The sequence below is a fragment of the Cydia splendana genome, chromosome 12 (assembly GCF_910591565.1).
Source record: "Cydia splendana chromosome 12, ilCydSple1.2, whole genome shotgun sequence".
NCBI lineage: Eukaryota > Metazoa > Arthropoda > Insecta > Lepidoptera > Tortricidae > Cydia > Cydia splendana.
The window spans coordinates 3,913,592-3,930,435 of NC_085971.1; the positions used below are offsets into that span (position 1 = coordinate 3,913,592).

The 16,844-nt window shown below is 38.8% G+C and overlaps 2 protein-coding genes across 6 annotated transcripts in view; one reads left to right on the top strand and one right to left on the bottom strand.

Moving 5' to 3' along the window:
* Positions 1-16,844, top strand: part of LOC134795289 (adenylate cyclase type 2) — a 288,583-nt gene that overhangs the window by 157,191 nt on the left and 114,548 nt on the right. The gene's annotated exons all lie outside the window — the stretch shown is intronic.
* LOC134795310 (probable E3 ubiquitin-protein ligase sinah) overlaps positions 1-16,844 on the bottom strand; it is a 67,437-nt gene that overhangs the window by 20,849 nt on the left and 29,744 nt on the right. For 2 of the 3 annotated variants that reach the window (XM_063767126.1, XM_063767125.1), the window contains exon 3: positions 1,998-2,134. In XM_063767126.1, the coding sequence (XP_063623196.1) occupies positions 1,998-2,134 (137 nt within the window). Of the gene's footprint in view, positions 1-1,997; positions 2,135-4,955; positions 5,196-16,844 lie in introns of those variants that run through there. The other variant, XM_063767128.1, reaches the window with a different exon arrangement.

The window sequence follows — 16,844 nt, forward strand, 5'->3', positions numbered from 1 at the left end:
GACAGACGGACAGACAGACAGACGCACGAGTGATCCTATAAGTGTTTCGTTTTTTCCTTTTGAGGTACGGAACCCTAAAAACATCGTTATAAAGAGTTAGACTGGTTTTTCCTACATACGTATAACTAATTCTGAAAGATAATCTTATAGATTCATACCAGGTAAATGCAGTGAAGTGAGTGAAGGCATTGCTAATCTATTTAACGGCTGGTTACGGTTTTTGTCTGCATTCTTGAAATGTTTATCACAAATGATCCTCTTCTTATGGTACTCATAATCCGAAGACTATTCCAACTTGCCACCAACAAGTGTGACCCAAGATTTGAATTGTTCTGGATACTTGTCAGGATTTGGAAAGCGATGGGTTATTGTTCCTGAAAAAATAAATTCACTCTCCTTGTATTATGTTTGCCTGATACATGTAAGATAATGTTAAAATAAGTAGGTATGACACATATTTTTATACCATGTCTGGAGTATCTAGATATGGGATTTCAAACTATACATATGCATAGATATGAGAAGATTCTTATAGTTTATTTTATAGTTAATTAATAATATTTAAATGATAAGTTTTAACATGTATTCTAATAAGCAATTCTTCATTTTTATTTGTATTAGGTATAGGTTACATTCAGTAATTGCTATGCCCTTGTAGGGCTCATGTTTGAAACAACTCATTTGTTATTTAATACCTATATGTACAACATGAATGCAAATAAAGAACTTGAACTTGAATGTATTAGGTACCATAATTCGTGAAAATGAACTTACCAGTGTTTTTACAGCAGCACATAGTCTAAGCATTGTAGCAGATTTATCGATAGTGGCCTGCCTTATCAAAAGTTACTAGTACTTAGGTACCTAGGGGCTGTCCATAAATTACGTCATCGATTTTTGACGATTTTGGACCCCCCCCCCCTATAATCATCCAAAAATCATGCTTCAAATGACCCCATTTCCTCCTACTTCATGCTACCGTCATCCGATGTCCAGACCCCCCCCCCCTAATTTGAAATGACGTAATTTATGAATAGCCCCCTACCACAAAATAAATTTACTGTAAAATAGCGTCCATATCGCACAAAATAACACAGCACACAGCGAATGCTCAACGACAAGGCGGACCAACACAGAGGTACAACTCAACGCACTTTCGAGGTTTTCATAACAGGGCGTGTGTTTTAATTCGGGCTATAATCTAATTTCTTTCAGAACCGTAATGAAGGAAATGGCTGAACCATCACTAAAATATTTCAAATTTACCCTCTTCCAGTGACAGCAAAAAAATTGCATGTCTTGGCGGATATGCAAGTGTTGCCAGCATAAAAAAACAGCATAATTAAATCAATTTATAACAAAATTCTTATTTTTTTGCAAAATTTATAGTAAATTATAATAATTACAAATATGAATTCGTACTTATTTTAATTTAAATATTAATGCCACTAAAATTATATACATTTTATAGTGACATCTGGTGAAGTAGTTTGTGTAACCGGAAGTCAACTAATTTTGTCAGAAGCAAGATATAGAAGTCGCCTGCATCTTTACTGACGTTAACTACATTTGAAGTGTCCCCCCCCTGGATGTGGCAGTGTCAAAAGTGACGTTTTTGTTCGAAGAAACGTTTCTAGAACTTTTAATTGACGTATCTTAAAGTTCGAATTGGGCAGTTAATCTGATACGCTCGAGTAACTTCAAAAAATCCCGTCTTGCGGCTCGATTCGGAAAATGAATTAGATTTCTACTAGACTTCAACAAGTTACGATACGGATAATTTAAAGATATTTGTAAGATAGATATGTCAAATTTGACGTTTCCGCGATTCTGGAGGTCCTCTTGAACGATTTCGACAAGTTATGACTTAGATATCCAAGTCACATCTAGTCGATATCTAATGCAGATCTAGTTGAACTCTAAATTGTCTCAAGATCTTGTGATTATCTCGAAATCCGAATAGGCCTGTTGGGCTCCCCTACTATAAATGTCCTCACTTGTAACGGTTCCAAGCATATGCTGCACTCGGAGAAGCGCGCGAGTACCTCGTCGCAGTTCGGGCATGCGCACTGCGCCGCGTGGCCCTCGTCTGTTGATTCCAAGGCAGCCGGCTCCACGATCGGGAGGGGCTTGTCTGAAAATAAGATAATAAAACTGTAAATTGAATGTTTTCATTGGAAGAAAAACTAAGTAAATAAAACTGGACAAGTGCACTCGGACTCGCCCACTGAGGGTATTTGTTGTTACAGCGGCAACAAAAATACATCATCTGTGAAAATTTCAACTGTCACGGTTCATGCGATACAGCCTGGTGAAGTGGTGACAGACAGACATACGGACAGACGGACAGTGGAGTCTTAGTAATATGGTCCCGTTTTGGTTATGAAACCCAAAAGAAGATTGCCGGCCCGCTTCGAACTTTAAGATACGTCAATGAATAGATCTAGAAACGAAAAGGATTAGATATTTATGTCAGTGTCAAATGTAACGTTACTTCAAACAAAAACGTCACCTTTGATACTAGCACATCTAATCCATATCGCGCGAACGACAGCTAACTGATATGTATAATTGGAATATGATTCAAATATCGGTTTGATGTCAGGTGCACACACAGACAAGACATCCTCCAGACTGAGCATAGTAGCTCTACCCCCTCTGCCACAAATACGGTAGTTTTACTCCATTTTCGAGTCGAAAGTGTCTTTGTGTGACGTCCGTGTCTTTGAACGGACCAATCACGGCACGGGACCTCGCTCACCTCGTCCCTCGTACCCCCGTATTTTTGGCAGCATCGGTTTCATGAAATAATTGCTCTAAACTCCGTCTAGAGGATTCCTAGTCTATGGATGCCAATTTGTACGTGTGCAGTAGGTACAAATTGGCCCGTTACTCTACTAGCAGATGTCTCTGCTTTAGCCAAAAATAATTTTAAAACTCGACGAAGAGTTGATAAACAACTACTAAAACTAACTCTCTGTAATTTTTGGGAAGGACTTACTATCATAAAGTAAACATCTAAATCTAGGTAACTCGGTTAGGTAGGTATACTAGTTAATTAATTAATGCTCTTAATTACTCGTTCATATAAAATAGCCGTAATATCTATTAAGATGCCAAAATTAAATTTGTTTTTATTGGCTGCCATTATAAAATACTATAGGTAACATCCATTAATTCAATCATTAATTTATTTATTTTATTCGTGACAAACTTAAATTACATATCAATATCCTATAATAGAACATAAAAAGAAAACATAACCTGTATTTTTTTTTCTATTTGAACGGACAATATAATACATCTAACAATAATGACTCTAATAGGGATGTGACGACCCCATCGCCCGCTGGTTTTACCAGTGCAATCAGTCAACGCAGGGCAGCTTGTGGCGAGCTGTTGGGGATTAGCGACCTCACGTACCCGAGTGCTCCTGGAGAGTTCTGTTACCCGCAAGGAGGGTGGGTGGGACAGGATTCTCTGCCTCTGGCTTGCCTTAGCCGGCCGGCCAGAGTGGAGTCGTTAGAGCTATAAGCTCCACGGGTGGAAGTGAAATATGCATAAGACGCGAGTTGGCACAGTGGCTGTTAACAGCCACTGGGTAGAAAGCGGCGCACACCTCTCGACACCCCTGAGCCGCTCACACCGGTGTTGCCCTTGAGCCATCCTAGATGTCGCTTTTTGTGGGGGCCCATCTTGTGAGGGCGAGTCACCGTCTGCCGGAAATAAAATTGCATACCGTTTTATTAGGCAGGCGTCCGGTTTTTTACCCCATAGCTCAGTTCTTAGTCCATCGCTTTCACCCAATAACCTAGTTCATTTTAGATTCCATCAACTCTCAATAGTCCTTACACCCTGGCGGGTGCTGCCTCTGCGTGCGTCCCATGACACGGGCAAGGGCAGCCTCCGCTCGGTGTACCCCTTACATTTCATTAAAGTGTCAAAAGGGCCTCTACGTGTTGGCTTCGGCTCCGCGCACGCCTCCCAAAGGTCCGGAACACCATTGTTCCGTGATGGGAAAGACATACATGACTCTAAAATTTCCACATTCCGTGAAAATTCATTATAATTATAACCTGTGTTAATATTTCCTAAACCTTCCTGCTTTCGTTTGCACCATGTCCTGTGGATTTTCTAAATTATACTAATGAACCTAATTTACTAAAATTTTCTTTAATTTCATCCCTCGTCTCACAACAATTAGTCCATGGTCTCTCAAATTGCCAGCCTTATTCGCTTTGCTTAGAATTTTGGTTCCAGTTCAACGTGGGAACAAAAAAAAATCTACGTATATTTCGTGCTCTGGATTTAAGGTTTTAAACGAAGATTATTATGGATTTTGTCATTGTTACTGGAATATTTTGTCAGTATAGTAGTAGTAATTTTCATGTAATATGGACAGTCACCTGCAATAATAATATGCTCCACAACGAAGGCCGCATAAATATCTGACAGGATTTTATTTGTAGAGTTATAAGAGCGTGTCACATATATTTGCAGCCTTCGAAGAGTAACATATTATTGCAGGTGACTGCACCTCACTATATTTGTCAATATTGTTAGTAAATTTATTAATGTAAACATAAAGAAATTATATCGTGTGCATTTTTAAGCACGTTGTGATTTGATCAGTACTTACATAATTATATAAAACTTGTTCGTGCGTGTAAAACTTTTTTACTAGTGCCATCATTTTAAGTTCAAGTATAATAATTATTCATAAATATTTAAAAAGTGTACTGTACTTAATAACTTATTAGGTACATTTAATTATATGGGCTACGTTAACGCGGAAATGTAGAGATTGTAGAGTCAATTTTACAGTTCAATAAGCAATAAACTAATACTGCTACTAAGCCCATATGAAATACAAATTATTATGCATGCATATTTACATATTTAATGAGTTATGTTACTTTAGAATGCGACATTATTAGTTCTACGTGTTTACATACCTTTGTTTTCCGGTAGAAAATCAGCCGGATCAAATTCAACAAACTTCATTTTGATATTTTCAATAACTTATTTAATGATAATGTATGACTAATGTCGACTAGTGCTCCCGCTTTGAGTGCCCGAACCAAACTGACACTTTAAAGAGATCCTACGTAACTAAATTAGCACTGACTCACTAAAATTATCTAAATAACGATTTATTTGGATAAGAATACAAATATGTCACGCGTATATCAACGCTTGAGGAAGGAATGACTGAAAATAACTGATATCAGTTCTTTTTATAGCAGCAATGATAGTAATAATAGATTCTATTTGTTTGTTGTTGTACGCAGTTCGTCAAAATCGCATTTCTTCATTCGCCTACTACGCACTCCGCCCATAATATGTTATGATGCATCCATTTCGCGATTCAATAACAAGCAGTTCGTCCATTTCGCGATTTGTCATTACGTAATTCGTCCATTAAGCGTTTTGTTAATTAACTATTTACCTTACCTATTACCTACGCAGTATATTAATTAACAGATTAATTATGAAACGCAGTCTAGCATAGTTTCAACATGAAACTATTTGAATCTATACAAAGCAAGTACGTATACTTTAGAGTTGCCACGTGTCATAATTAGTTTTATATTTGTATTATACATAAGTACTCTAAATATATTTTCGTTGTATCACGTACACTATGATCTAATGTTAGCAATTCTATCTATATAAAGATTGATAAATATATCGCTATCCAGTTCATTATCAGTACTTTGAAATTTTACAAGTGCAGTGACGTAAATAGGAGATAATTTGTAGTCAAGTTATGTCACGTTTTTCTATTTCTATGTTGTAACTGTTTTCTAGGAGCATGGGAGGGATAATAAAACTATACAATTATTTATTACAATATATATTAAACTAACTTCTGCCCGTGACATCGTCGTAAGATGATGATTGATAAAAACTAATCATGTCCTTCCCCGGGCTTCTAACTATCTCCATACCAAATTTACTTAATCTGGTTCAATGGTTTAAGCGTGAGGAGGTAACAGACAGATAGACAGAGTTACTTTCGCATTTATAATATTACCCATTAGTTAAATTATGTTAAATTATGTCTCTAGGCGAGATAACGACTCCATCAAAAAGGCGGTCGTACAAGGAAGAGTGGAGGGAACAAGATCGCGCGGCAGATCGCCTATGCGCTGGACTGACCAAATAAAATCTGCAGTGGGCAACCGCGTATTTGACTGTGCCAGACGGTCTGCCAACAGAGAGAGATCGTGCGAAGAGCTGTGTCCGCCTCTACTACCGAAGCGGACGCCTCAACGTGACCACGACCCCTCTGTCAAGAGCGATACGACACAGAAGAAGAAATTATGTTTTATCCTTTTCTTACAAATACATAAGTCAAAATGAGAGATAAAGACAAACGCTTATTAGCTAATTGAGGTTTGTAACGCGTTTATGAATAAGGGGGTTAGTACTTAGGGGTTTAGGGGTTCGACTTGAGTAGGTTCTACTGAACTGGCTGAGATCGTATTTTAGCGATGGGCCCACCCGTTGTTTACCTGCAAGTACTTTTATAAAATGCAGTATATTTATGTTATTTTAGATGAGTAAATGAGGTATTGTGCAGTACAAGCTTTGTTTTTCCGGTAATATCATGTTTTAATATTTCCGACTCCTATACAAAGATGGTAATTTGACGTCCTCTAGGTCGCCGGAAGCTGATAGATGAAGGTGATGTTATATTAGCAGGTAACATCTTCTTTGTCAATTATCACTTCATCTTATAAAACAAAGTCCCCCGCCGCGTCTGTCTGTTTGTGTGTATGTATTGTTCGCGATAAACTCAAAAACTACTGAACGGATTTTGATGCGGTCATCACCTATCGATAAAGTGATTCTTGAGGAAGGTTTAAGGTTCGTAATTTATTAAGGTTTTGTGTAACCCGTGCGAAGCCGGGGCGGGTCGCTAGTTTATACCTCGAATCAATTATGAACTATGAAAACGATTGACTTTATTCATTATAAGTAGTTTAGTTTACCGTACCTATGGTATAATATGCATATAACATGATACGTGTGAAAATATCCTGTGAAAAGGCCACATTATACTATTTGCAATTTTTCTAGTTTGCGCAAAGCCACGTGATACACAGACATCACATTATATTACGTCATCTAACGCAACTATCACAATTAACAACGATACCGTAGCGTTATAAGTGTTATAACACACCTGACGCAATTCCGAGAGAAAGGTTTTAAGGCTAAGCTAACGGTCTACAGTTCAGGGTTGATGTTAACTTTACTTGCAAAGCATTCGATTCATTTAAACTAGTATAAAACGTGGACTAGAAGAGATAATGAGAAATTTTGTAGGATATTATCTCGCTCAAAAACTACGCCTACGCAAATTCTCGGGATTAGTTGCTAAGTGGACCCCAGGCTCCCATGAGCCGTGGCAAAATGCCGGGACAACGCGAGGAAGATGATGATTATCACACTCGAATCGGTTTTTTGAGGTAAGGTACATCGCAATGTATAGGTTTGTGCATCGTTCAATGTAATGTGTACGATGCATAGGTTTTCAGAAAGGTTCGCAAGCGACATGCCATAATTATTGCCCGATATGAAATAAGCCAACTGAGAAATCTTCTTGTCCATAAAAGGAGACCGTAGCAGGTGGTATGTATCGTTGCACCTTGGTATGGAGTAAGGAAAACGGTGCTCCCAGAGCAGCACTGTGGTGCTAGCGAGGGACACGCAGTCAACAGCGTCAACATACGCACATATGACGTCAGCAAGCTACTGTATCCGCCCTCATATGGGCCATACTTGAGCACCACCGCCGACATTGTATATAAAAAAAGCAACAAGTAACCTACGCGTATCCGGAGATCACATACGGCTGGTTCAACAGAGCAAAAGATCAAAGCGCATTTGCGTTGGTGGATATGGAGATACCTAATCAAAATCAGAAGGACATAAGTCTGTATTAGCTACGTAAGTTTAACGCCGTTTTTCTAAAGGACCGTATAACCTGTTTCTCTGGCCTTTGAGAAGTTAGTGTTATAGCGTGAGCTAGGGATTGCGGTGGATAGTCAACGGTTTCGTCGGAATAACCTGTTTGCAGTGGAAAGGATAATTATAGTAGTTTATAGATTGCAAAATTTAACTTATTTCGATGGAAATTATAGGATTTGATCAGTATCATACACAACTTTGACTAAAAGTCCACTTTTTCACAAACTAGGTACATAATATATCATACACTGAAGCTTATTTCTAGCTTCGTAATATATCCGCAATGTATTTCATAATGTACACACAGCTGCAAAAGTGCACACCCACTTTATGAATGGAATTGTGTCCATGCAATTTTGCAGTTAGTAAACTGTACATCGAGTTGCAAAATTTTATGTCACATTATGAATGGAATTCATTCTTATGCTCCTCTACACGATGGGCATTTATGCGTTAGAGGGAGCAAGTGATAGTGCTATCTCATTCTACCGCATGGCTGCGTCCCTTGGGGTGGCCGGCGCTGGCCCATCGTGTAGAGGAGCCATTAAAGGTGGTCATACACTTTTGCAGCTGGGTGCGCCTACCTTGTGGACTTTTCCTAAGTTTCAAATATAAAAATATTAATTGACCTATTTAACATTTGGATTAAATATGAACAGCGAACAAGAACAACCATTATCTAAGACACTGTACTCGATTAATATTTCCATTTAATATATCCAGTTTGACCGGATCTCATACACGTGTATCGAATACACGTGAGTCGTTTTTTGTTTGCCTTGGTAACAGTAGGTATAGGTAGCTAATAAGATTAATAAGGTGTAAAAATATTAAGTATAATTATACTTGACATCATCTATACACGTGTATATTTTTTTATGAGATAAGTATTCCTATCGTGTTCTGTGTTATGTTTTAGATTAGCAAATTATGTTGAAGATTACTTACATTAGTTCTCATATCATCATTCTAAACAAAAGATTCGTTGATAAATGCTAATATACTCAGATGGCGCCTTTCGGCGGCGAAATTTTTCTCAAAAGTGGTCGTTTGACAATTCAATTAACACAAACGCACGCAAAATACAAGCTTATAAGGTTAGGGAATATAAGGTTGACTGGAAGAGATCCCTTATAGGGATAAATTCGCGTTTGTACATTATATATGTTTTATATCATTGTAATTTAACCTGTCTTATGTACAATAAAGTGTTTACATACATACATCGATATACATACATACATAGAAACGCACTCTACGGTGCCATACTCGCTGTCAAACTCGGGACTCTACACCTAATTTTATCGATGAACATTAAATTTGTTCTAGACTAGAATCACAATCAATACTTACGTAGTAGGTACCGAAGTAGTGTACCTACTCGTAAAAGTTAATATGTCTTTACATTTTACATAATTGTTTTATTTATTAGAAATGATTTTACAAATAGGTGAACCAATTAGCATATTCATATGTTACATCGATGCTTCGAGCAACACCGGCTTCCGACACATCGGAAGGGAGGGGCCCAAGCGATATCTCACCGTACAAATCTTTCTGCCATTTTTCGCGGGGGGAAAGGTGCACACAGTCGCACTTCTCACACACTTACATACAAAATCCAATCTGTAATGACGACACAAATACATAGAAAATGACACACGTCAAAGACAAATCTTGCAAACCTCGATCTCTTTTTGTGTACGGACGAGTGACAAGTGTCACAACACGCACACTAACACATTTTCGTTGAAGTATGTTATTGTATTCTGAGAGATGAGAAGTCGGATTTGTCGCTCGACCGATCCGCAATTTGTACTGAGCGAGCAAAATCGATAAATCCAACAATTACATGAGACTAAAATATAATAATTGTGTTTGAATGTAATTAAACGTATGATATGTAAAAAAAATATTACATGTGAAATGTAACACTTTCTTTTTGTAAATTTGATATCCCCGACCTCTTTTTATAACAAAAAACCGAGCAAACAGGCATTTTTGTGCAGCAGTGTTCACGCGCGCGTCTGGACTCGGTCTAGTGAAAAATCCAAGTGCAACTAGTTTTATTACCCGCGCTAGATTAGATTGACGCGCTAATCTTGTACCTCGGCAGAGGGGAAATAGTGCGAATGCCGCCTCCCTTCCGTGTTGCTCGAAGCATCGATGTCATCTAACCAAAATGTCATGTTGTTCCCTTCTAAAACAAAGTGGTCTAGTCCACGAGTCGACTGTCAAGGTTCTTCGTTATATCATGTTTGCACCAATACGCTTACGTCATCATTTACCATCATATTAGTTCGGGTGGTAAACTCGAGGAACTAGCGGCTCGATTCGGAAAATGAATTAGATTTCTACTAGACTTCAACAAGTTACGATACGGATAATTTAAAGATATTTGTAAGATAGATATGGGTCATTCCACCGTTTCGGGTGTTACACTTGAACTCTTAAAATAAGGTTTTATTCGATATTGTAACAGGAACTAGGAGGTTATAACTATTGATTCATCTACTACTTTGATAATATTTTCTTTTCCTGTACACACATAATTAAAGTATAAGAGCAATAACGAGAGAATCACTAAAAAGTTGCTGTTTCGGGCGTTACAGGAATTGGCCTATACCTTCTGACCATCAGTACCAAAATGCATAATTTAGCGAATTTTGTCAAGTAACCTCCAGTTTTATTTATGTCAAGGCATAATAGTTAGTATAGTCTACTGAAACACTGAAGTAACACTTAGTATCACTTTTCAATTAATTTTAATAAAATAAATTACCTGTTTCGGGTGTTACTCATGGTTCGTTTCGGGTGTTACGAGTACGAAATTAAGACAGATTTATACGAAATTATGGCTCATTTTATTGAAATTATTGTCGTTTTAATAAATTCGATGAAAAACATAAGTAATAAATGCTGAATTATTATAAAATACATTAATCTTAACAATAAAAACTGTTTCTCGAAGATATCATAATTATTTTTCTTTCGATGCGAATATTACCGAAAATATTCACTTAATCAAAAAATGGTTGATGGTGACACCTATTCATTTTGAAAGATCTATCCAACGACACCCCACATCACAGGATTAAAGTCGCAAAAAAATTAAAAATATTTTGTACAGGAGCAAACCTAAAAAAAAAATCTTTTTGTAGTTTTTGTGTTACTACTTTGTCGCCATGATTGATTTATGTATCCATGCCAAATTGCAGCTTTCTAGCACTAACCATCACGGAGAAAAGCCGGGGAATGACAGGCGGACGATCAACACGTTTCGGGTGTTACACAACTTCAAACTTTAAAACATACGACTAAAGCAGACGCTAAAACAACAACTATTACACATTTGCATAGGTTCACATCATAGCCTTTCTTTGGCAAAACATGTTTGGCTATAGTTAATTACGGGAAAAGTTACACATACTTTTATCTCTTTTTCGTTTCGGGTGTTACTTTGAGACCACAGTCTAGAATACTCTTCTAAAAACCGATTAATCCATGCTTTTTAATATTTTTAAAGACAAATTATAAAATTACGATATTTTACCTGAAATAACTGCGGGAAATTTGTAACAGTTTACAGTTACTTTCTTTTTAATTAGTCTTGCCAATATCGCTGTATAAAATTAGTTTTACGCCTATCATTTAAACGTTGCGATCAAGTACATGAAAAATATGTAAAAATTGATTTTTTTCGGTTTTTTTTTTCTGACATGAAGGTTTGGTATGTTTTCTATGGAAATAGGTTAGTGTTGACTTCTTAAACTATTTTTCAATTTTGAACCCTTGGTAGCGTTTATTATGGAATGACCCATATGTCAAATTTGACGTTTCCGCGATTCTGGAGGTCCTCTTGAACGATTTCGACAAGTTATGACTTAGATATCCAAGTCACATCTAGTCGATGTCTAATGTAGATCTAGTTGATCTCTAAATCGTCTCAAGATCTTGTGATTATCTCGAAATCCGAATAGGCCTGTAAATCTCTGCTTACTAATCCGTCACTCGTTCAGTCAGATGCGACTCCCAGACATGCAAATATAAATATGTAAAAAACCGGGCAAGTGCGAGTCGGACTCGCGAACGAAGGGTTCCGTACCATAATAAAAAAAAAAACGGTCACCCATCCAAGTACTGACCACGCCCGACGTTGCTTAACTTTGGTCAAAATCACGTTTGTTATATGGGAGCCCCATTTAAATCTTTATTTTATTCTGTTTTTAGTATTTGTTGTTATAGCGGCAACAGAAATACATCATCTGTGAAAATTTCAACTGTCTAGCTATCACGGTTCGTGAGATACAGCCTGGTGACAGACAGACGGACGGATGGACGGATGGACAGCGAAGTCTTAGTAATAGGGTCCCGTTTTACCTTTTGGGTACGGAACCTTAAAAATGGAAGTAAAAAATGTTGAATTAACGTTTTAAAAGTGGAATTATCGATGTTGCTAGAAACTGTAACGAATTGCGAACGGTGGTGTAAAATAAATAAAATAATGCAGTGTGAAGATTAATTGAAGGTCAACGTTTTTAATCGGCGAAAATGTTGTTGTTTTGTTTTCTTTTGACCTTCGTAACATTTCGATTTTTTATAGTGCTGACTTTTTAATAGAAGTTTCACGTGTCATAAGGGCGTTTGAACTTAACTGTTTACCTTTAAAGGCTGGTTAGCAATACAAAACTGACGGTCAATGTCAAACCCCATATCACAACGTATTTAATTTTACAATTGATGAATGACTCTCTCCTTCTGACTCAAAACGCTAAAACATTTCAACTTGATGGATACCTAATAGAATTTCGTTAAAAACCGTAAACCGTAAGTATCGGCTTTCGGCGCTGTCAGTTTCAGTCAATGCGTTGACCTATACCTATATGGAACCGGTTTAGAGTTACAGTTAGGAGGAAACGTAAGAGGTGTGGTCAGTTGTATGGGACATACAATAAACATAGACCAATGCTACGACTACGTATGATACTAACAAAAACCGGGAAAGTGCGAGTCGGACTCGCGCACGAAGGGTTCCGTACCATAATGCAAAAAACGGCAAAAAAAAACGGTCACCCATCCAAGTACTGACGTTGCTTAACTTCGGTCTAAAATCACGTTTGTTGTATGGGAGCTCCACTTAAATCTTTATTTTATTCTGTTTTTAGTATTTGTTGTTATAGCGGCAACAGAAATACATCATCTGTGAAAATTTCAACTGTCTAGCTATCACGGTTCGTGAGATACAGCCTGGTGACAGACAGACGGACGGACGGACGGACAGCGGAGTCTTAGTAATAGGGTCCCGTTTTTACCCTTTGGGTATGGAACCTTAAAAACTATGCAAGATTCGACACATTAGAAATCTTACGTCTCATGTCATGGAATCGGAATATACAATAATCGTTTTGATTCCCTCGAAAGAACCCATAATATAAAGATAATATACCATCCAATTCACCGAATACTAATAATTGTGGGGTTGTATTTAATTTATTAATATTACTTTTATTTTTATAGTATACCTACTTATTTCCTAGTACTTCATCTCATTTTGTTTCCTCGAGATATTGAAAAAGAATTGAATAACTTTACTATTTTCTGGATAGATTTCGACTGTCTCTGATTTTTGACTAAATTTAAATGATATTGAGGTTACGTTACATGTAGGTTATGTACTACCTATCTATGATACATTCAGGTCCGGAGATTGCAATAGGTTGAGACATAGGCTAGCCAGTAATTTGATATTTACTTTGCATGGGCGTAAACTCCGGTAGTGTCGCTTGGATTTCGCAAGGAATTAATGTAATAGACGTTGGTCAAAGACATCCTAATAATATGATTTATGTAAAATCTGTTTGTTACTCAATCATGCATAAAGGACCCAACGGATTTGATGTTTTGTACCCCGATAAGTTGAATTTGGATAATGAAGGATAATTTTTACACTGGAAAACGTCTTCTACCAAGGAGCCTACCTAGGGCGGTATTTCTAAGGAGAAATGAGGGTAAATGTCGCAAAGTATGCTAGAGTCACTTGCACTGACGAACAGAACAAAATGAGGGAGTGTCATTTAAAACGTCATAATTTCATAGAAATTTGGCATTAATGATAACATTACCACATTTAGGGCGACCAAGGGGCCACTCCACACTAGTAGCGTCTTTTGAGCGTCGGCGTCTAGTCAGCGCTATGAAAATGACGTCGCTGCGCAGTTGCGCCAACGTTGCGTCGAGCAGCAGTCATAGAGTTGATTAGACGACGCTCGGGAGACGCTAGTGTGGGGGGGGGGGGGGCTTAAGATAGGGCAGAGTTAGCTTGGTCCCTACCTACCTTTTGCCACGTGACATTGTCTCAGGTGTAAAAGTTATCCCACCAAAAACATTCTGTAAAAACTAGCCAAGTCTCGATGGAGCTGCTTGTTTATCTCTAAAAAGTAATGAAATCCAGACAAAGTCGTGCCATGTCTAAGGTTCCTTACTGCGATTTCTTTATTATTATAGTTAATGTTGTGTGACTTGGCCGTTGAAGGGTACACAAGGGTACAAAACCAGGTGCTCCATGACACCATTGCACCAATCTGTCGCCAGAATCGCTACCCATTGACGATGGAAAATTGCCACTTGGAAAACGTTGATTCAATAACCAGTCAATTGTAGGCTTGATAAAGCTGCGTATTTCAATAATACTTATGTATAGGCGAGCCTGAAACAAATACTTCTTTTTGAAGCTTCAAAGCGACCATTGATCTAACATAAAATAGACGTACAGACGGACTTCTATCAATGATTAGAAGTCCGTCTGTACTGGAAATAATTTTTTATACTGTATGTTTGGTGTCATGGAGCACCTGGTTTTGTACCCTTGTGTACCCTTCAACGGCCAAGTCACACAACATTAACTATAATAATAAAGAAATCGCAGTAAGGAACCTTAGACATGGCACGACTTTGTCTGGATTTCATTACTTTTTAGAGATAAACAAGCAGCTCCATCGAGACTTGGCTAGTTTTTACAGAATGTTTTTGGTGGGATTTCACTTCTTTTTGTAGAAACCTGGGCATATTGATTTATTATTAGATTTTCTTATTTGACACATTTTTTTTCTTTTTAGGAGTAGTTTTTTTATTACCATATCTCTAAAGGCTCCGTCACACATGAGCGTTTTCAAAGCGCGGCGTGAGCGGGGCACGATGCGAGCGTGACGCGCGCGCTCGCGATCTGCGCTTGGACGCAGCGGCCCGCCGGCGCGCTGCGCGCGCGACCCGCTTTGATCACGCCCGCGCAGTCACACACAACACAGCGCGTGTTGCGGGCGGTCACTCGATTACTGAACGTTGGACGTTGGAAAGCATGATCATGGACGTTGAATAGTTTCACGAGCGTTTTGTAGCCTGCAGCAGTATATTGCGACAATACTGCCGACTGAATTACTGCAGCAAATGTCAAATACGATGATGCTGACCGAATTTTTGATATTTACCTCAGTAATTCAGTCGGCAGTAGTGCATGCTGCAATCCTGCTGCAGTATAGCTGCCGACTGCATTACTGCCAAAAATGTCAAAGTTGATGTATTTTTAACCGCCTTAAAATAAAGGTTCTCAGTTTGACCCGTATGTATGTTTGTTCGCGATTATCTCGCGTTTGGCTGAATCGATTTTGATGCGGTTTTCAGAAAAGTGTTTGTTACATTCTGGTAAAGGTTTTAGTATACATAGATCTGAGCTGATGCTGAACCCTGGTTGTACCTAGTGGAACTCAGGTTTGGTGCAACTTAAGCCCACGCTATTTTGGTCATCCGTCACATCTTGATGAGCACTTGGGAGAGCAGTACCTTAGACAGAGCTGATGCTGAACCCTGGCTGTACCTAGTGGAACTCAGGTTTGGTACAACATAAGCCCACGCTATTTTGGTCATCCGTCACATCTTGATGAGCACTTGGGAGAGCAGTACCCAAGATAGAGCTGATGCTGAACCCTGGCTGTACCTAGTGGAACTCAGGTTTGGTTCAACATAGGCACACTTTGTTTTGGTTAACCGACTTGTCGTCGTGTGCCTGTTGCAGAGTTCCACTAGGCGGTCATCAAGATGTAACGGATGACCAAAATAGCGTGGGGCTATGTTGCACCAAACCTAAGTTCCACTAGGTACAGCCAGGGTTCAGCATCAGCTCTATTTCAGGTACTGCTCTCCCAAGTGCTCATCAAGATGGGATGGATGACCAAACTAGCGTTGGCCTATGTTGTACCAAACCTAAGTTCCAGTAGGTACAGCCAAGGTTCAGCATTAGCTCTATCTTGGGTACTGCTCTCCCAAGTGCTCATCAAGATGTGACGGATGACCAAAATAGCGTTGGCCTATGTTGCACCAAACCTGAGTTCCACTAGGTACAGCTAGCGTTCAGCATCAGCTCTATTTCAGGTACTGCTCTCCCAAGTGCTCATCAAGATGTGACGGATGACCAAAATAGCGTGGGCCTATGTTGCACCAAACCTGAGTTCCAGTAGGTACAGCCAGGGTTCAGCATCAGCTCTATCTTGGGTACTGCTTTCCCAAGTGCTCATCAAGATGTGACGGATGACCAAAATAGCGTGGGCGTATGTTGCACCAAACCTGAGTTCCACTAGGTACAGCCAGGGTTCAGCATCAGCTCCATCTTGGGTACTACTCTCCCAAAGGCTCATCAAGGCGTGTCGGATGACCAAAACAGTGTGTGCATATGTTGCACCAAGCCTGAGTTCCACTAGGTACAGCCAGGGTTCAGCATCAGCTCCATCTTGGGTACTACTTTCCCAAAGGCTCATCATGGCGTGTCGGATGACCAAAATAGTGTGTACATATGTTGCACCAAGCAAAACGCC